This window comes from Cricetulus griseus, chromosome 4, assembly GCF_003668045.3.
Source record: "Cricetulus griseus strain 17A/GY chromosome 4, alternate assembly CriGri-PICRH-1.0, whole genome shotgun sequence".
Classification (NCBI taxonomy): Eukaryota; Metazoa; Chordata; class Mammalia; order Rodentia; family Cricetidae; genus Cricetulus; species Cricetulus griseus.
The window spans coordinates 211,730,260-211,752,117 of NC_048597.1; the positions used below are offsets into that span (position 1 = coordinate 211,730,260).

General features: G+C 49.4%; 1 protein-coding gene and 1 pseudogene across 10 annotated transcripts in view; one reads left to right on the forward strand and one right to left on the reverse strand.

The window, feature by feature from the left end:
* Positions 1-1,766: 1,766 nt before the first annotated feature.
* Tmem108 (transmembrane protein 108) overlaps positions 1,767-21,858 on the reverse strand; it is a 276,755-nt gene continuing 256,663 nt past the window's right edge. For all 10 annotated transcript variants that reach the window (XM_027414342.2, XM_027414341.2, XM_035443900.1 and 7 more), the window contains 3 exons: positions 14,269-15,669; positions 6,827-6,981; positions 1,767-2,111 (listed from right to left, as the gene is read on the reverse strand). In XM_027414342.2, the coding sequence (XP_027270143.1) occupies positions 1,989-2,111; positions 6,827-6,981; positions 14,269-15,669 (1,679 nt within the window). In that variant the 3' untranslated portion in view covers positions 1,767-1,988. The remainder of the gene's footprint in view (positions 2,112-6,826; positions 6,982-14,268; positions 15,670-21,858) is intronic.
* LOC113833591 lies at positions 5,943-6,041 on the forward strand (annotated as a pseudogene).

Sequence of the window (21,858 nt, forward strand, 5' to 3'; positions counted from 1 at the left end):
AATGGGAGGCACCTCAATGGACACTAATGTTTCAAAGATCTGAAGGGAGTCTGAATAGACTCTCCCTTGGAAAACCCACCCTCTTGTTCTAAAAGAAATTTTACCAAATGATAACTTGATGACCCTGTTACCTCATCACACTTATAAAATTCAATATAATGTTCAATTAGATAAAAAAGTACACATGGAAATGAGAACCTTATGGGTACCATCAAAGTGGGGGACTTAAATGTCTTTTTTTTTAAAATAAAAAGAATGCAACATATACTAGCAACTTGATCCTCTGGGTAATAAAATAAGTTTATTTATATATACATGGTAGCTGAATTCTGTGGATACGGAAAAATAAGTCATACATCCACAAATGTATATATAACATATGTGACTTTGACATATATTATATATAAATTGTACTTTACAAACAAGTTTTCTCTATACATACTCACACACATTGGTATATTCAATGCAATAGCTAACAGAAATATTAGATAAGGTTAAGGTCAGACAGCAACATGTGAGCGAGGGAAGTCTCGGCACAACATTTAACCTGCTGCTTTTGTGGGTTGAAGTCTTTGAGAAGAGACGAGCAGACTCATGTTAAGTAGGGCCACACAACATTGAGAACACGTGGTAGTTTTGAAGGCCGCCTTCCTTTTTGAAAGGAGAATGGAGGAGGAGAGGAAGTCGTGGTAAGAGGACCACAGCAACAACACAGACATCGAAATCAACAGTCAAGTTCAAGTCCCGATCTGACAATAAGAACATCTATATTCAAAATATACTATCAAACTATTTTTCTTTTAGAGGGGGGGGTGGAAGAAGTTAAATTTCCTAGCCACGGTGGGTGGGTTAGGAAAGGAACAGAGAAAGCTACTGCCTCCAGAATTCCCCCTTGGGTCTCTGAGAGTCTGCTTCCTATTGGCCACACTGGCTGCAGTGTGGGCTGGGAATGCAGCTGGACCTGGACTGGGGGAATGAGAGAGGGGAGGCAGGGGACAGTGAAAGCTGATGGCGAGTTCATGGGCAGGTCTGCAATGCTTCTGCTTCTAGACAGAATGGCACTTCTCTCGAGTGATTCATTTGGCAATTTTCTTTTCTTTAAAGATTTAATGGGGAAGGTTAGAAAAAAAATACTTCTATGCCACAAGGCTTTCTAGATAGACCTGTTTCTGGGGGGGGGGCGCAATATCATTGCCTTCCAAGAAAGCAATATAGAATCCTAATAAACACTTGATTGGCCCTTGAACATGGGCAGGCAAGTATGGCACATTCCCAAGTCCGAAATCTGCATCTGTTCTCCCAGGAAGTGAGGCCTGGGGTGGGGGTGGGGAGTGCATTGGAAAGGGATGCAGGGAAGTGTTTCTAGGGAACACTTTCCTGCCAGACGAAGGCAGCCCTGTTTGTTCTAGCATAGTGGGAGCACCCTGTGGGGTGATATCTGGGGGCTGGAACCCCATGATGCCTTGATGTCTTCTATAGATCCATTAAATTTGACATTCAATGGTGGCAAGTTCCCTTCCGTTTTGTACACTTGCCTGTGTCTTCTGCCTTGGTGCACCAGTTCCCTCCTCTAGTATACATACAAGGAGACAGGAAATGCGTATATATTGAGTCAAGGGAACCATAGCTTCAAGGACAAAGGACCACTCACTTGGCTATCATGACATTAAGCTTCCATGGGAGACTGGTCTCTTTCCTCACCTGCCCAGGGCTCCTGGGACCCCTACATGCCCAGAACAGTCAAGAGAAGCAATCAATGCAACTGCTTTGCTTAGAAATACCTTTATTTTATAAAGCCATGGGTCATTCTGTAAATTTTTTTTTAAACCACACTTGTAAAAAAGATGTTGACAATTCTTAAGAAAAAAAGCTGAAAATGTTTCTTATTAAGTCAGGGTTACACAAAGGTTATATTTATAATATATATATTTGTATATTTATAATTTAGAGACAAAAAATAGGGAGTGGCAACGCGGAGGCTGCTGCATCTAGATCTCAGAGACTTGATCGTTTCCCACGAACAGTGTTTCCTGGCAGAAGGGGTTCACAAGGACCATCCCAGTGTCTCGATAGTCGCCATTGGCTGGGGAGCGGGGTTCTGAGAGCTGGTCCTGGGGAGAGAGGGAGGAAGATGGTGTGAGTTGGGGATGGAAGAAGGCTGACAGCTCTTCAAGAAATGCACTAGTATTAGCTGGGTGTGGTAGCACACACTACTCCAGCATATAGGAGGATGACAAGTTCAAGGCCAACCTGGGCTACATAGTGAGAGACTGCTTCAACAAATCAAACAAATAAGCACACATGCACGCACACTCACCACAATACACATCCACTCTACACACAGACACACAGACTACACTCTACACACAGACACACACCCCACAAACACTACATATACCCTTCACACCACACACACACACACACACACACACACACACCCCTTACTGCCTTAGTGAGCAACACTTGATGCCCTTGGACTCCAGACTCCACTTCCTGCCTCTTCCTCAGGCAAATTCTCAGCTTTTCCTTTTCAAATACACCTATGGGTATCACTTATCCCATAACTACCCTTCAGAGTCTCACAGGCCCACCAGTCTTCAAAACCCAGCGTATCCTCCTCTTACCCCTCTCCCCACCTCCTGCCTGGTGAGAATCACTGCCCCCTTTCTTGTAGCAACACAAGCACCCACATGGACAGACCAGATCTCTGTGCAGCATTATGCTATGCAGTAAGTGAAAACAAGAAAAACAACAAAAACACACCTGCCCCCCAAACTTCAACCTGTCTGTTAAGCCCCAGGGTGGACAAGCCTTTAAATGGGCACTCCACACTGCTCAAGAGGGAATCGGGAGGCTTCCAGAGGGTTTTCATCTCGGCTGCCAAGGGACTACAAGCATTTGTGGGCTACTGATGGCAGTTGTTCCCAGATCCAGGTGTTAACTTAGGGGGAAGACAGACCAGCCAGTGCCTGAGTAAACACCAAACAGCCAAAGTCCCAGAACTTGCAGGCCATTTCAAGGCCCTGTATATGCTTGCCTGGGCTAGACTTCTCAGAAATGGCCTCTTTTTGAAGCCACAATTCATTCCCTGAAGTTTCTCTTTAAACAAGAGACAGTTCCTAAGGAAGAGGACCAGCTGCTTTATGGGTGGCCCAGAGAAGAGGAAACTCTGTTATTGATGTCTTTTCAGGAGACAGGCATATCCCTCAAGGGCTGACCTGACCAAGTCCCACCAGGAGGGTGCATGGAAGCCTGGCCTTTCTAACGAGAAGAGACAGAAGTCCTTTACTGTGCTCTTGGGCTGAGCTGTTGTGAGGGGTTTGGAGGTTGAAGTCTGGCTTTTGTATAGGTCTATGGTTTTAGGTATGGACTAGTGGTGAACCTGGATAGGGGGAATATATGGGGCACTGCATGAAAACAGAAAGGCATTTAGGAAACAAGACAATGGAGGGGGAAGAAGACGGGAGCGAGGAAAGGGAAGAAAAGTATCCAAGCTCCCTTGGGCTCTGTGATCTGCCATTTCATCATCATAGCAGCAAAGAGTAGGGCACAGAGACACTTTCTTAGGCAAGGCATGTGGGGGTGTCTGGACGGTAGGCACATCTTAGGCAGGGCATGTGGGGGCGTCTGGACGGTAGGCACATCTTAGGCAGGGCATGTGGGGGCATCTGGGCAGTAGGCACATCGTAGGCAAGGCATCTGGGGGCGTCTGGACGGTAGGCGCATGTCTCAGGGTGCAGAAGGAAGGAGGATGGGACCATTCTGTGGGTGGTCTACAGGGCATGGATGACCCCAGCAGTTTCCATCCTGGCTCCGAGCGACCTACATTTTGACCTCACACAGCACAAGTTTAGTGCTTTGGAACAGATTATAGTCCTTTTATAAATACAGCAGAACGGAGGGAGTAGATTGGTGGGGGCGGGTGTGTGTGTGTGGGGGTAAGGTACTATTTGAAGCCAAATCTGGCATACTTCCTGCTGTGGCTTTTGTGGTGCCTTCTGTTCTGGAGACTGTGGCTAGGTGGCCCTTCTCCTGGGAGTCCCCTAGTCTGGTGCCACCTGTAGACCAGGAGCCCGGCCCCCAGCCCTTTGGTTCCACAAGTAGAATACCATAGTGTTCTCCAAGCGGAACTTTTCTATCGCGTGTTTATGGGCTCTGCTCTTCAGTGGCCACTTCCCCATTTACAGAGAAAATGCAAGAAATTTAGGCTTCACTGCCCAGATTCAAACCTTTCTCAGGTTTTCCACTTACTTTGTAAGAAAAATATGTGCTGGTTTCTCACCTAAATGAAAGCCTGTCTTACTACCTGCTCTTTGGTTGTTAGCTTTTACTGAGTGGCTACTGTGGTAGGCTCTGAACTGAGTAGGGTGAGTCATGGTGGTTTTGTTCATGCATGGTTCATTCATCTACTGTATGTTTGCTGCAGACCACCATGGGCCATGTCAGGCACAGTTCTAGATGCTGCAAATGGAGAAGAGTGAATTCGATAAACAAGGCTCCTGGCCCCAGACCCTTTTGTTTTAGCAAGGAGAGGGAAATGAATGTGTCAAGAGAGCAGCAGGCGGGCATTCTCCTAGTGAGCAGGGCTGTAAGGAGAAAGCAAGCAGGGCCAGGGATGGATGATGAGGATGTGGCTCTAATGGGCTTAGGGCAGTCTAGGAAGGGCTCCTTAGGGAGACCTACAGGAAGTGTGAGGATCTAGGCATTAGAGGGAGAGGTCCAGTTAAGCTTAAGAGCAAAGCTCTTGTGGGTCAAGGGCTTTCTGTGCAGAGCAGAGAGCCCAGGGTGGCTAGGAGAGACTGGGGGTTGGTAGGGGACTGAGAGACCAGCTCATGAAGGGACTGGAAAGAGGAACTGTGCTGTGTGTGTGTGCATGCGTGCATACATGCATACAATCAACCTGTGTTGTGTAAGAAGTCAGCCTCAGGTGCTTGAAACAGGATCTCTCACTGGGAACTGGAGTTTGTTGATTAGGCTGGCTGGCCAGCAAGTCCCAGGAATCCTCCTGCCTCTACTGGCAAGCTTGTGCACCCTCACACTAGGATTTTTACATGGCTCCTGGGGATTACTCTCTTACTCTTTTCCTTTGTCTCCCCCTCCCATTCTTCCTTTCCCCCCACCGTGTGTGTGTGTGTGTGTGTGTGTGTGTGTGTGTGTGTGTGTGTGTGTGTCTCATGTATGGGAACTGGGATCCATAGCTAGTGGGGTCACACTTTGGAGAGATCATCTGGCTCCTGTCCTCATCAACTGCAGGAGGTGCAGGGGAACGGAAAGGGCATCCTCGGAGCCATCTGCAGCCATCAGAGTGTTAGAGAGGAGAAGGGCCATGTGCAGGCATGAGAGCGGCTCATGCTAAGGGAGAACCAATAGACTCTGCCAACAGACATGCAAGTTGGGGTTGGTGGCTAGAAGTGTCATGTATGCCACGGGGAACAACAGGTGAGCTTGGAGCTGGGGCCAGGAATGGGCATCAAGGGTTCCATATTGGGTCAATGAGACTCTATGAGGCCGGTATGTGGCTGAGTTCAGGGGAGACATCAGAGCTGCAGACAGAGATGTGGCACAACAGCGACTATGTCCTACACCTAAGAGAAACTAGAGGAGCCTCGAGTGGCTGAGCCTGGGACTCAGTGATGGCAGGTCTGACAGCATAGGAATTAAAACCCCCAAACTGAGAAGAAGCTGCCAGGAGTAGGGCCATCAAGCAGGTGGCCCAAGAAGAGGGAGCATGATATTGAGTTAACATCGGGCTGGAACTCTCAAAGTAGCTAAGTAAATAGGCACACAGTACATACCAGGATGGGAAAGCAGGGGTTGTGGGGGAGGGTGGGGGTGGGGAGGGATGCCGAGATGCTCTGGCAAGAGAGCCACATCCAGCCTGGCAGGTTACACCGTGACTTGCAAAGCGGTGTTCTGAAAGTGGGTTAGAGAGGGTGAGCTGGGTGCTTGCTTTGGCAGTACATATACTAGAATTGGAGCAATACAGAGAAGATTAGCATGGCCCCTGTGCAAGATTAAAAAAAAAAAAAAAAAGGTGAGCTGGGGAGGGAGAGAGGACTGTAGGAGAGGGGACAGTTCACACACACAGACTTGTGAGGGGCGCCATGGAGGAAAGAAATATCTGCCATAGATTAATGGAGTTTGCCAAATGAGGAAAAAGGGGTAGGTATCATATGAGGCCACCTTAACCCTTAAGTGGGAAGCTCACCTGGGTTTTGAACAAGGGAACAAAATATTCAGCTACCAAAGCTCACCCTAGATGCCCAGGGAATGGAGGTATGGGGAAGGCAAGGGAACTGTCACAATAACTCGGCTGCTTCTCATCTCCTGGACCATCTCTCCAAGGTATCTGTCTTCCTCTGAGGGCAGACCTAGTGAAACCCAGAAAATCTTCCCTGTGCCTCTTGCAGGGGGGTGGGGGTGGGGCTTTCTCCCCGGGTTTCCGTGGGGCTTCATCTATTACTAGTCTCAATTTGTTTTGCTTTTGAATGACACCAAGCTTCATCTCCCAGCCACAGCTCAGAATTGGAAGTCCCCTGAGAGCAAGCTGTCATCTTCAGTCCTCAGAGACCGCTTGCCTCCAAACAAGTCCTTAACAAACATTTGTTACTTATTCCCAGACTGAGAACAGCTTCCCCACACTTCAGTGTGAAGAAAGTACCCCAGGGGCTCTAGTTTCAGAATCAGATCCCCAGTGCAGTTGGGCTGGGGCCGGGGGAGAAGCTCCTGGCCCACAGAGCACTCTGGAGGAGCAGGCCCTCAGGGCTGAGCAGGCACTCTGCAGCTCTTTCTGTGGAGCGTGGGCGTGGAGGTGTGGGGCTGCTACCTCTGAGGTCTCCAGGGACTGGATCTCCCTTGGCAGCTCCACTGCATGGCGGTTAAAGTAGTCCATGGTGATGGCATTGTTCCAGTAGCTCAGGTTGTTCTCAGGGTTGGCTGTCTTCTTCCTCCTTCTCATGCAGCACACTGTCAACAGGACGGCTGTGGAGAGACTCCCAGTCAGAGAAGCAGAGTTGGAGGGGGACAATTGCCTAAGTCCCAGTGGGGTGCCGAGGAGGTGGTACTGTCCCCACTCACTTATCCCATTCGTTCAGTTAAAAAAAAAAATGGACTCACGTATCCCAAGCTAGCCTTGAATTCACTATGTATCTGAGGATGTCCTGACTTCCTGAGTTCTGGGATCGCAGGTCTGTGTCACCAGGCCTGGTTGTTGCAGGGCTAGCACTGAAACCAGAGCTTTGCTCATGTAAGACAAGCATTCCAATAACTGTGCTAGCCTCCACTTATTTAGTTGATTTTTCAACCACTGCCTTTATGTTGAGTACCTACTGTGTGCTAGAAACTGTTAGTCATCGCTGTTTTTCCTAAACATCCATCCTACTGCGTGCTTGCAGAAAGAGGTCAGGTGATACATGGGTAATAAAATGAATCGGGTGATTTCCATAGGGATGACTATCCAGTGAAGACAAAATGGCCGAGAGAGGCTGCTTTAGTCCTGGTGGTGGCTCATAGCAAGGGAACTGGCATTACAGGGAGGATCTGGCCCCATGCAGAACGGGCAGTATGTTCCAGGGTTTGGGACCAGCACATGCAAAGAAGGGACCAAAGTGTGGACAGCCCAGGAGTGTGTGAGAATATGGCAGAGAGCATGTGGGGAGGTCAGGAGGGGGAGGCCAGGGCAGTGTTAAGAGGCATACCCCAGGGCTTGGGGAAGGGAGGCTGCATGCATTTGGGGGACATTTGTGGTTGTTGCAGTGCTGTGTTTCTAGTGTGAGTCAAGCAAGGGCTTTGCTGGTCTGGTGGAGAGCTCCCCAGAGCCTGCTGCAAAGACCAGTGTGTGCGCCCAGAGCCTTGCTCTTTGGGAAGGTATCAGTATGAGGGTGACAGACACATTAGACAAAACCCCCAGGCTCATTTAGAGAGATCTGAACACTCAGTCATACAGGTCTTACATTCCAGGGACACTGATACTGATTGCCTTAAATTTTCCTTTTGACCTCAAAGGGTCAATGTTAAAAAGTCCATACTTTTCAGATAGAGAAGTAGTAATTTTATCAGTAGGCTTAAGAGCAAATCTGAATGTGTGGAATCCAAAGTTTCTGGTCTTTAACCTGGGTTTCTGCCGGAGAGTTACACTAGGGCTCACTCTGCTAATGTGACTGCAGCACGGCTCTTCTCAGCCTGCCCTCATGCTATGTGACCCCTGCCTGTTCAGTCTCTGAGACTGAAGAGTCCTGGAGGAATAAGTGTGGCTGGGCACTGTTGATGAATCAGGTGCAAACAGTGGCTTTAGTACAGGGAGCGTCTGAGGTTGAAGAGGCAGGTTGCCTTGTCCAGACTCACACAGCAGAATGGTGGTACACCATGGGGGGAGCAGCTAGGGAGGGGTGAGTATGTCCTGCCTCGGTTCACCATCACCAGAACCCTCCACAGTGAAGGGGATGGGTGGGGACTGCATGTACCTGACTGACATCCTGAAGGTGCCACTCATCTCCGTGCCTGGGAATGAGGTCTCAGGCTGCTCTGCTCAGAGGCCAGCACCAGGGGGCAGCAGAGAGCCAGCTCCCTCAGAACTGGTCCAAAGGTTTGAGCAATGTAGGGTGGGTATGTTGTCAGGGTGCAGAGCAGCTGTACAAACAGGCACATTTGTGAGAGCTGAGACCTCAGAGCCTCAGAACCCAGAACCCCTGGGGGCTCACCTGAACATTCTGTCACTTTCCTCCCCACCATTGGCACCCTGGAAATCATCTCCAAACAAGGTCAGGAGGCAGCTCCCATTTGCATTTTGCCTCATTTGTTTTGGACAGAAAGTCTTCTTCCCACAGGCCTCTAAAGCACTGTTGAACAGTCCCTGACACGGGGAGGGGACTGCAGAATGGGCTCAAGGGGATTTCAGAGACTGGATGGCATCAGATTGTTCAAATTTTGTGGATCTGTCTTTCCCTTGAATCCTTCTAAAGCCCTTTCCTCACTGCTTGAAAGAAAGGGTCAGCAGGGGCCACAAAGCCCAATGTGGAAACGGCACAGTTAGGCTGCCTTTTCATTCTTCTGGGAGACACCACAGTCCAAAGAACACAGCCGGCTGCCACTGGTCCCTTCTCTCCCTTCCTGTTAGCTTTATTCCTCAGAGCCACCAGTTTCTCTCTGCCTCTGAAACATCAGGGAGAAAACAGCCAGGGCAATTCAAGCCAGTGAAGCCAAACCCCTACAGAAATGGAACGCGTTGGAAGTCAGAGGTTTTCTCAGCTCTGCTAACGCTGGAGCCCAGGGGAAAGGGGAGCGTTGCCAGAGATAAACAGGCACTTTTCTCTCGCTGCCCTTTGAGGGTAACTGACTTCACATTGCACACTTCATTGCCACAGATTGTGAGTGGGGGAAAATGTCCTCAAAAGCCACGTCTCTAAGGAAGGTGGGGCATCCGTGCCTTGGACCCACTGAGTAGTCACAGGCAAGCAAGCAAGATCAAAGAGACAGAGAAGGAAGTCTTAGAGAATTGCCTAGTCTTGTGGCCAGAGGGCTGTAGAAGTTAGAATTAGGACCCGGACATTAACACAATGCTCGCAAACCTGAGTAAGTCATTTGACCTCATGGCCTCAGTGCAGCTTACACGTACATCCTGCACGCAGCAGAATTCTGTCCGGCATCTGGTGACTTTCCCACCCAACAGTCTGAACAGCAGGGAGTAGAAACCCAGAGAGATGAACTTCGCAAGGCCATGTTGCGGACCTGGCAGAACACGCCCATTGCTGTGTCTAAGACGCTATACCACCACTGTCTCTGAACCCCGGGTATTTGCAAAGTGCAGTGAGCCTGTCTGTGGGAGGTCTGGTGGCTTCTATTTCTCTTGGGAACCACCTAGGACTTCTCACGTACCTACTACAAGAGATGTACATAGAAAGACACAGTAGGCTCCACAACTGTGATGGTCTCAGGCTAATGCTCTTGCCGCGTTTAGAACTTTTATTCCAGTGTTCGGACCTCCATCCAAGAGAGAAAAGTACAGATGGGACTTAAGTAATCTAATATGCACTGAGAACTGTGTAGTTTGCAGGCCTTTTCAGCCCACACAGTCACTGTGACAAAGGCATGGTTACTCTTCCCATGTAGGGAAGAGATAACTGAAGGCTGCTGGAGTTAATGCTGATCCAAGGTCACCCAGCCTGAACCCGGGTTTTGGTAACCTTTAAAGTAGATGCTTATTGTCCCCTGTCCCTCTGAACACTGGAGGGAACACAGTGTGGCCTTAGAAGCCCTTTGTAAGCTACACAGTGAGTACAAGGTGTGACCCATGTATCCATTTAGCCAAAGAACCAACTGCTTCATGTCTCCAAAGGCAACAGCCACCAAGGCTCGACAGGGAATGAGTGGCGCTCCTCTGTCCTGCAGGTCTAGAATCCGATGCCTGCACCATGAATGACTCTGGCAGGGGCATCAGAGCATGCTCAGGAGCCCACCACAGCACCAGGACTCCCACTGGCCCAGGTGAAATGCTCTTAGATGCTCCATCATTAGTCCCCATTTTACTTTCCCGTGGCATGAGGCCTGCATTGCTGCCTATGGCTTGCCTTGCTTACTCTAGCTCTTCCTGGATGTTTTATAGCTGCCTTGCATGCCTGATTCCATCTTGGTGCCTCACGCTTAAAGGGACCTGAACATCCTTTAAGCAGGCACCGCTCTCATCCAAGAGAAGAGAAAGCACAGGAACATAGGTTAAGCCCACAGTCAAGAGGTAAGGGCTGGGTGTGTGGGCAGGTGTGTTTGATTCCATAAGCCATTTCTAGCACTGAAGGGCATTCCATGAAGGATTCAAGTGGCAGCAGATGAGGCCTGGATTTAAGGCCACAAGCCTAAGGAAACTTAGGGGCTTAGTGTCTGGCTCTTCATCCTGGTGTGTGGGAATTAAGTGTTTAGGAATCTTACAGGGGACACTACGTTGAAGCCCAGAGATAACTATTTTAGCTTGACAAGGTTATGGGCAGGGTGACAATCCATGGACAATTCTACCTTGCTGTAGCCTTCTCCCATTTGTCCTCAACAAGCCTAGCCACACTTCCTTTGTGTCAGTCTTTTCTGCTTCATAGGAAGAATCTAACCCAAGTTTTCTTTAAGCGGTAATTACAAGGCCAGGTAGTCGTATGAGTAAAACTTTACCTCTCCCGCACACACACGTACAATGCATATAAAGGTATATGTCTGTGTATTATATGCATTCATAGTTAAAGTCACCGAACAATGAACACAGTGAAGTATCATGGGCCTATAACATGTCTTTTCTTGGAATATCTCACTAATGGCCCATAGTCTAGAGGGATACCTGCTCTGGGGCAAGAAGCATTGCCAAGGTCTGGGAGCTGCTCTCCTTGGCCCTGTCAGGCTGAACTTGGATTGGCGGTGCAGCATACCTGCAGAGTCCCTGGCTTCCTTATCTAATCCTCCCCCAAGCTCCAGCTTCTGGAGGCTATGGCTATGGCTGGGGGGGGGGGAAACAAAACAAAACCAAAAAAACACTCCATAGTGTGAGACAGGCCAGGGAGCTCAGCAGAGTCTCCAAATGGTGACAACCCAGAGGGTGAGCAGTGACCAATGGCTGGCCAGAACCTGCTAACAGGAGGCAGCAGGTTCTGTGCATCCTGATGGTGGCAGCAGAGACCAGCTCAGCAGCCACACAGGGCTCCTGGGCCTAGCTCACAGTGGCCTGGAGCCAACCAATTTCAGTTCTCAGAGCATCTGAAACAGAGTTGGCAGAGAGTGTCTGCCAGTGTTCAGGAGACAAAGCACATCTCAGCCCTTGCACACTGATGCCCTTCCAGCTACTGGGAGGGCTTGTGATGTGGAAGGCGGGTGAGCCGCTGACCCTCCAGGCTCAGAATTCATTAATCTCACCCCTGACTTCCACTAGAACTAGGGGAATAAACCTATGACAAGCAAGCATGGGGTGGAGAAAGTATAGCTAGGGTCGAGTCCCTGTGGCAAGCATGGGGTGGAGAAAGCATAGCTAGGGTCGAGTCCCTACTGCTCTACACAACCTGGCTTCTCTCCTAGTCCCTTCCACCAAGGTGATAAATTCTATACTCACACTTTGCTACCAGCCAGACTGCCTGGAACACCTGTGAGGACTGTAGAGTAGCTTTGGGCTACACAGCCACTAGGGGAGGTTGGAACATTGGCCTTCAGGCCTGGAAAGCTCAGTTTGTGTGGTTACTAGATAAGGTGGGACTCTGGAAACAGATAAAAATGTCTATGAGAGCACCTAAGGTTCTGAGACTGGACAGCTAAATATTCCCTGATTGTGGTCAAAGATGGCTCCTAGAAACTCTGCCTCTGACTAAGGCCACAGAGCTGATGTAGAAGCAGCCAAGGCCCAGGTAGAAGTGAGGAGCCACCCGTATAAATGCAGAAACACCAAGAAAATGGGCTCTGCTGTCCCCAGTGTGAACAAAACCAGATCTTTAGAAAGGGTGTCCTACACTCCCACCCCCAGCAGCTGAAGGCGGCTCGTGTAGCTCTGAACTGTCCTTGAGGTACAGTTCCGGCTGTGTCTCTGTCCCTGCCTTGGTTGGTACCAGTTTACTAACTCAATGGTAGAGTGTGGGTGATGATCACTGTCTCCTGGCACCATGGTGCTGTGTATGCTTGTTTATATTTGTTTTCTCTAGATGGCACAGGGATAGAGTAAGACAAACCTGAACTCCAACGGTAAACTAGAGCTTCCAACACACTCGGAAGATTATAAGGCAGTTACTTCCCACATTAATGAATAATTATTTGCTTATCGATTGTGCTACATTTTCTCCATCTTACCCCTCTTTTAGAAGCTTAAACAATACATGTGTTCCTAGCACAGATAACAGAGCTGCTTTCGTGGAGCATGAGGCACCATCAATTTCACATGTTCCCTGAACTGGAGCGGACGTGTCCCATCCAGCCCTGACACGAAATTTGTCAGCCAAGTGGCATTTGCAGTGGATTGAGTGGAAAGCTGGCCATGTGAAGGGGCTAAGCCTTCAGTGCTGACCTGTGACATGAGGGAAGGGTGGCATTCTGGCTTCACAGCCTTCCTGTGGGAAGCCCCGGGGCTTCATTTAAGGCCACGGTTAGCCCATTGGGTGATTTGAAGCCTGTTTAGCCAACAGGGTTGATGCCAGCACAGGCTCTGTTAATGGTGGCTAATGTGTTCCCTGCTGACTTCCTTGGTATGCCTGGGCATGGGTGGAATGCTGCATTTCCTGGGGAGCATGGGTAAAGAGATGGACTATTCAGAAGTGGCAGGTATAGCAGGTTTGGGCAACACATTTCTATGAAGGAGACCCCGAGGGTCACAGATGCGGTCAAGAATATTGCTCCCCGAGAGCCATTCTGATGCCTCTGGGACTGAGGTGGACATGGCTTAGGGACTACAGGGTAAAAATGACAAGGTATATGAGATTCTCAAGAGCACTGGGCAGAACATGAAAGGTCAGAACAGGAGGTCCAGCAGGAGTGAGGAACCCATTTGAGGTAGGATATGGTCAAGTCCAGCAAACATGCTCTGAGAATGGAGTATGACAAGGGAAGCCATAAGGGAGACCTTATAGTTCTGAGAGGCCATGGCGGGTTCTTGAATGTCCCCTGACTCCTCATTCTTAGAGGACAGGTTGCCACAGGTGCTGGTTGCTATGAAGTAGAGAATTACATGGCGCTCACACAACTATGACCGGTAAAGCACACTGGGTGGTATAGGGACGGAGAAAAGCTAAGATCACTGAATTCAGAGGCTTTAGTTCAGCCTGTGCATTAAGAGCTGTGCTTTGGCCAAGGCTGATGGGACTTCCCAGCCCCCGGGAGCTTTAGCTCTTCTTTCTCAGGGGAAGGAGGGAGAGGTAAAGGGGAGAGAAAAAGACAAGATGGAGAAGCAGGAGAGGATGGTGATGACTTTTCCAGCTGTTGCTTGTTAACTCTGGCCAACTGTTATCCATAGTGTTTGGTTCCTTGAGGACTACAGCCCTGCCAACCACTCCCTGCCACCCAAATCCTAGGCAAGCCGAGTCTCTTAGCTAGTTTGGTGTTTCTATAACACGTGTGGCTGGCCAGCTCTGGAAATTGTGGCTTTATGATCCATGGACATTCGAGCTATACTCAGAACCAGGGATGGGCAGGCCATGATTCTGGCCTTGCTGTCTTGTTTGTGGGGAACCTGGGGCTTTCTGCAGCTCACTCAGTGGGGCTCCCTGACTCAAGGGCAGGAGAATCTGAGGGATGAGGAAGGATAGAAGAGAGCAGGGTACTTACAGCAGGAAGAGATGGGGACACTGATGGCCAGGATGACCCAGACAATATCCATCTTGCTCAAGCAGATGGTGGCTCTATGCTGGGGCTTGTCCCCTTCAGCCACATGGGAGATGTTGCCCACTGTTCCTGGCTTCCAGGTCCCAGCAGGGACCAGGCGGTTGAGGAAGTTTCCTGTGGCTGTGGACAGCACTGTGGAAAGAGCTCTGGGCCCCCTGTCGGTGGTTGTGGGGGAGGCCTCAGCCTTCTCCTCAGCTAGAGAAACAGTGCTTTCTGAGACTCCAGAGGGCCAGGTTGGGGCCTGAGGGGTTGCCGATGTTCCCTGAGGGATGCCCTGGGAAGGGACTGAGACACTGGTATCAAAGGCAGCCTGGGTAGGCCCCGTGGCAGCCGTGAAGACCCTGGAACTGGCAGACAGGGGTCTGTCAGTGTCAGGGGTGACAGCAAGCCAAGAGTCACTGTGGCTAGGGCTGTCCTGCACGTCACCATGAGGACTCTGAGAAGGCACTGGGGCAGGCTGTGTACTGGCAGGAGCACCTGAGGCTGCTGTGGCATCCGGCTCCCCTGCTGCGCTGGTAAATGTGGGGCCACTCCCCTGGTTGGCTCTGATAAGGCCTGGCTTGTCCTTTGCAGGTACCAGGGAGGTTGTGGGGGGCACCCACGAGGTGCTTCTGAGTGCTGTGGCTGGAGACACTGTCTGGGGCTGTGGTGAAGAGGAGTAGCCCCAGAGTGGGGTCCTGGGGCTAAGAGCAGAGGGGTCGGGCTCCACAGATCCTGTAAAGTTACCCTTGTAGATCTGGAAGATTTTCCCCAGAGGGCGCTTCTGCCCCAGGTGTGTTGAGCTCTGATTTCGTCCCCTCTGGCCTTCCTTCCTTGCTGAGTGGCCGCTGGGTACAGGGAGGAGAGGGCGGGATGAACCACTAGCCCCCTTCCTGGAAGAGCCTGGGGGCCTGGGGGCCCTACGAGTGGTGGACCGCGGGGACATTGTGGGGCGGCTGGTGGCTCCTGCTGGCTTTGTTGGCAGGATGGTGGGGGTAGCATCTCCTGGGGGGCGGCCCTCTGAGTGAGAGGCTGTGGTTGCCATGGCAGCTGGAGGGGAACCTGTGGGCAGAGGGCTTTCAGGATGGGGGATGGCAGCTGTCACAACAGTGGACACGGTGTCTGTAGGAGGGTACCCTTCTGGATGAGATACTGTTGTTTCCATAGTAGCTGCAGCCTGTGAGGAGGGTCCATCAGGTTTGGGGTTCCGTGTCATCACAGAGAAGGGTCTGGTAGAGCTGTGAGGTGCTGTCACCATGGTGCCTGGGGGGCTGCCTGAGGGAAGGGTCTGCAGAGATTCCCTGGGAGATGGTTCCTGGACAGTGAGTACCAGTGCTTTGGTCAGGGCCAAGGTCAGGAGAAAGCCTGGAGGAGGAGAAAAAGGAGAGAGGTGAGGAAAGAATGTGTTGCACACACCAGGCCATCCTCACCGAGGACTTGGAGAAAGCTCTGGGGATGCAGGGAGGCCATCTGGAGTGTTCCTTAGGCCACCCTGGCACTCTGAGATACAAGAACTGTGTGTGCAGCTGGGGAGAGTCTATACAGAGGGAGAAGGATGCTACCTATCATGACAGTTAGTAGCACCAGGTGACCCTGAGGCAATCAGATCAGCCAATCCCACTTTTCTCCCAATTCCCTAGAATGCCACCAGCCCTCTCAGTTTGTTGTCTTGGAATGTGAGGGGAAGCCTGGGAGACTTGTCACTTCTTCATCATCTGCCACTGGGGAGTAGTCAAGGCCAGCCTGACCCCTGAGCCACTCAGAGCCAACTATGAAAGGCTTGGGTGGGAGAGCTAACCAACTCTCTTCCTTTTCTTGAACAAGAATGAAGTGTCAATGTCAGACCCCTGCTCATTCAGACTCGATTATCCCACACTACCCTTCCTGGCACCCCAGAGTACAAACAGGGCCACTCCCCAGACCCACAGATGACCTCAAGTAAGGCAGAGATGCCCTGGTGTCATAGGAAGGTGATTGGCAGAAGAGAGGGCACATGTCCAGAGAAGGGCAATCGGTTACAGCTCCTCGAACATCACAGTTGGAATCTGGGATAGGAAATGTTGCAGAAAGACCACTGGCGACTGGAGCACCAAGCACTCCACTGTCACCAAGTGCTTGCCTGTGGTTCCTTATGTAGTTGAACTTAGGGAAGTCCTCACTGGTACTGCTTGGTCATTCTGAGTAGGAGGATCCCCTTCTGAACAATAAAACGAGGGCTGCATAATAAGGTATGCCTTATGACTTTATTGAGAAAATGCAAAACCATAAAACTGAGTTTCAAAGCATTCCTAAATATAAATGATTTTATAATCACAGCACCACGTGCCAGTAACCCTACATGTCAACAGGACATATGGGAACCCTAAGATCATGGGCTGTTGCAGCACATGGGTTAGGGAGAGCTGGTCTCTGTTGCTGCTGGGCGGTGGGACACTTTGATAGGGCCCGATTCTGATTTCTCAATACCTCCATGTTTATATGCAATCCTTTGTCATTCTTGGGCTTCTTTTCAACCCTATGTAGACCCCAGAAAGCAGGGAGAGATCTGACAACTCTCTTAGAGTCTTTCTGCACGCCACCATGCTCTAGTAGGCCAAGTGGTCAGTCACACTGGTGTCATGGGCAGGAGTCCCACATGAATTCTGGGATGGGTAGCAAGGCTGCCAGCAGTGGGAGGCTTGGGGTTCATGGGAGTTTGGTGGAGATGGAGAGACTCTGGCCTAGCATTAAGGTAGCAGGGAGAGAGGAACTCCAGTGTGTCTGGAGCACCATTCAGTGTGTGGTAGTTTTTGGAATAACTTGGACCTAACAGTCACAGCTGAGCCAGTACTGGGGAGGTTGGGACCTTGTCTTTATCAGAGGCAACAGTGCCTACTGTCTCGAGGACCAACGGCCACCTTAAGCAAGCGAGTTTTCTCCACGTTCATTCACAAGTCAGCCCACACACGTGTAGTGCATCCTGCTCATTGCAGTCACCCTGCAATCACTCTAACTTTCAACCTAGCAACTGCTTGACAGGGCAGGAAATGAAAGCCCAGGGAGGCAAGGGGACATGTGTGAAGTCACATAGTCTCAGAAGCATGTAGAACCAGGGCTGTCTCTAAAGCATATGTGTTTCCTAGTTAGCTGCCACCAGTGATGGAGAAGGAGGCAGAGACTCATTGACTGTACCCACAGCAGATGCAATCTGCCACTTTGCTCTGATGTGTTCAGGGTTATTATTCCAGCCCCACAAACCCACCCCTTGCAGTTTGGCACCACGGGGGTGGCCACTGGCGGTGGCAACCTTTGTGTGAGAAACACTGTTACAAGTTGGTCTGATGACTGTTAAGAGCTGAACTAGGCTTCCCCCCTGCCAAATGCCAGAATCTCAGAATGTGAGACTATTTGGAGAAAGGTATTCAAAAGGGAGATTGAAATGAGCAGAGGCCAATGGGACAAACCTTAACCCAATTTGACTGGTACCCTAAGAAGAGATGGGGCACAGAGGATCCTCTTGTTGTGAGGGCACAGCAGTAAGAGGGAGGCTGTCAGTGATGCAAGGATAGGGACCCCCCCTTTGATCTTGAAGCGTTGAGGAAATAAGTGTGGTGTAAGCCATTGAGAGAATGTTATTTTGTTACAGCAGCTGAGTACAAGCATTTTGTATCAGAACCCTTTCCAAAGGGGGGCAATGGAGACAAAGGGCATGTGGGTAAGTGGTTTACATTGGGAGATGTGAGGGCCAGCCAAGGGAGCTGAGATTAGTGTCCCAGGGGAAGCTGTAAGCTGATGGAGAAGCACCCCAGTCTTACTGGGAGCACCTCACATCATGTGCCTTAAAGAGACTCCCCCAGACTCTCACCCCTACTGGATGAGGGCTGCTTCTTGGGTATCACAAGGCTGAGTTATTGAGGTCTTCAACCCAGGGGATGGCAAGTCCTAACTATGTCCATTTGGTGGCTGCTGCAGCAGCAAGAGTTAACTTTAGCAGTCCCCTGAGAACTGCTAAGGTGGAACAGAATGTATCTGGTAGTCAGAGCCCTAGAGCTGAAGAGATTTTATTGTTTTAGCTTCAGAGTCAACAGCACAGAGTTTGGGGAGAGACACCAGGGACAAACCCAGGGACAACCACACAGTGGGAAGGAAGGGCTACCTGGTCTCCCGGAGAATATAAACAGACATCCAGAACCAAGACTTATGCTTCTCCAGGATTTAAATGGTTAGGAAAAGAAATTTCCTTCATCTCTCCACTAGAAGCCTACAGAGGCTCTGATCACCCCAGCCATACCCCTTGGCTGGAGTTCCTGTAGCATCTATTGACTGTCCTTGCTGCTCTTCAGGTACCAGACTCTCCAGACTTTCTTCTTCCGTAAGCAGCCTGTATTCTCCATCATGTATTTAATTTATTCCTGGATGCCATGGGGCTTTGAGCTTTGGCTAACATAGTGAGGAACCCTCAAGTTCATCTAAACCAACCTCTTCACTGTATAGAGAGGTGATCAAGTTGTTTAACGGCACGTGGCTGGCTGGGGAGTATGGTGTAGCCGTTTGCTCTGACTTGAAACATGCCCTCGGATTAAAAAAGACTGAGAGCTCATGGGACACTTCCCCAGGTTTATGCAGGTAACAGATGTTTGTCAAGGGATGGGAGACTGTTAGAATCTGGGGGTGCAGCTTGCCATAACTGTCATTTCAGCCGAGGTGTGGGGCCTTTGAATCACCCGAAACACTACCCATCAGTTCACCAAGTTAGGTTTGGGTGGAATCATTTCTCTGGTTTGCTATTGTGTCCTGAATGGGGTGACTAGATGTTTGTTCATGTCTCCCCAGGAAAAGTCACACAACAAGGAGACAGCCTGGATCACAGCCATTATTTCAAAAATAAAAATTTTCATTTGTATCATAAAATAGCTACAAGGGTTGAACTGTCCAACTCCTTCAACCTCACTGTCACCTTGAATATGGAAATGAGACAAGAGCTTACACCCTTTTTCCTTAGCACAAAAGGTTAGCAAGTGAAGAATGTGATGTGTACTGTCACAATGAATGTGCAGGGCCTTCAACCAGGGGCTCCTCTAACACATGCAAATTTTCATTCAAGGCCCTTTGTACTGGTCTACACACTCCCCTCCCCACAATCTGGAGTGACTGCCTCTTTGCATATCATTTGCATGGATTTGCATAATAGACCCTGGAGACCAATTCCAAATATGTAAGAGTCACTAAAACTAAAATCTAGCTTGACATGCTTAAAATGTAGAGCCAAATTTAAAAATGTGTCAAAGTGAGGATAAGTATGGGGGGATGGGGGACAGTGGGAGCCCACAGACTGATGGGTGCCCAGATGTCACAGGAAGGCCTCCTCCTCCCTAGAATTCCCATGCATGTGTCATCTCAAAGGATGGAGAGGGCATCCTCCTTCTGTGTGTTTGGTTCCTATTGGGTACTGGCATTTGCATCTGGCACAGGCAAGGAAGCTGCTGGAAGGGCAATCCTGTGCAGGCACAGCTGTCCTCACAGCATCTGGAGAGGGGTGCTCTTATTAGCTCCATGCTACCACTGATAGAAGGAAGCCAGTGGACCTTGTTGGTGGCCACCCAGCTGAGCAATGGTGAGCTGGCAAAACCTGGCTCTAATCACATTTTCAACCATTGTCACTTAACATAATCTTTTCATCGTTTGTCAGTGCTGAAGATGGATGCCCCAGAGTCTTAGGTGTGCTAAGCAAACTTTACCACTGAGCTATACTCCTCACCCTTAATTTCCCTCTGCTTGGCCCTCCTCCACCCCCATGTTCTGCAGGGTCAAAGGGCATGAATAATTACCATCTCTGAGAATTCATTTTCTAGGTTGAGTATTCCTCTCTTAGGTGAAAATTGTATGTTTAAAAGTTTGTACACACTTGTTATATTGATAGTTCTTACAAGCAGAACCACATTTAATTTCATCATCATTTTAAGTATCTTCGTAAGTGGATTATTCTTAAACATCCAGTTGATAAAACAGAGCATTCTGTCAACTGGCTTTTAAATCCTATCTCAGGCAATCATGGGTGTCAGAGCTATATTCCATCACTGAGCAAGATGGCAACTTAGACATACCAGATGCCTGATGTGGCTAAGTCCTTTTCCACTTAAAAATGACAACTACTTCCTTTTCATTTGAGCCTAGATAGGCATTTGTGACCACTCTGCCTTTCCATGTCAGGGCAGAGAAGGTCTCATGGCTTCTATATTTCTCTTGGTGACAGTGTTAGTCTTGTATTAAGAGTGTGGAGTGCTCTAGCCTCAGTCAGGCACTCACTGTGATAGTGAAGGGATCTGCAGGATGGCCCTGCCCTGGGCTATACCACTTAGATTGCCACCACAAAGGAGAGCCTAATGAGTGCCGCCTAACAGAGCTCCGTTAAGTCTAAGATTCAGGAACAACCAAAGTGAAGTATTTTTTACAGTGTTAAGCCTCTTCACAGGCATTTTTATTTTATTTCTTTATTCCTTTGAGACAGGATCTCATTATGTAGTCCATACTAGCCTTGAACTTGTAATCCTCCTGAGTGTTGGAATCGATGACTCTGTGCTACCAGAGCTGGTGGACATTTTTATTTTTAAGACTAGAACATAGTATAATGGTTTAAAGGGTCTGCCAAAGGTTACGCGTCATTAACTCATAAAGCCACAGTCTTGGGGACCTGGCCCTAAGACAAAGCATTTGAAACTCGAGGATACAGCCTACAGGAATGTAATGGTCACTTTTGAAGGAGTGGGTTCCTTATTCATCAGTACGTAAGGCCCTCCTTTCCCTCGCCTCTTGTCATTCTCTCACAGGACAGCATAGCACGAGGATCCTTGAGGATACCAGCTCTTGACCTTGCATTTCCAGATTTTAGGATGCTGAGGAAACTGTAAGTTCCCACTTGGGGCAGCACAAAGTATACTAGGACATTTGGGGATGCAGTTTTTGCATTTGATGCACACTTTTGTTGTGTTGCTGGTGCCTCTAGAACAGCAGGTCAGGCTCCAGCTGTTTTCTTCATGGGCAACGAGCTACAGCCTTGCCTAGAAATGAACTTGGTAAATCCACAATTTTCTTGTAATCAGAAAGGGATGTCTGGACCATTGTGTCTGACAGATGAGAAGACAAAGACCTCCAAAATAAAATGACTGCCAGTTAACCACAGCCACACAGTGTTAGACAGAGAAGCAACTCAGGCCAACACACTGCCTGGCTAATCCCACTGATGTTCCCAATTCTTTGGGATCGTTTTACACTCAATGTGTTTCCCGGACTCCAGTGTACTCTGCTCTTTGAATTCCAATGACTCCTTTTATTTTAAAAAACCATGTGTAAACTCTACCTCTTTGGAGTGTGGCTTTAACTTAGAATTAAGTATGCATCATGGAGTTCAGGGGGACCGGGTCACTGCTAAGAGGAGGCAACACAGGCCTCTTGACCTTGACTAAGGAGCCTGTAACACAAATCTTTGGTGCTTTCCCTTCTCCAGGCAGTCACACTCCACATGCTCTCACCCATCAAGTTGGGCATCCACTCTCAGGGCTGAAGGGCAGATGCTCT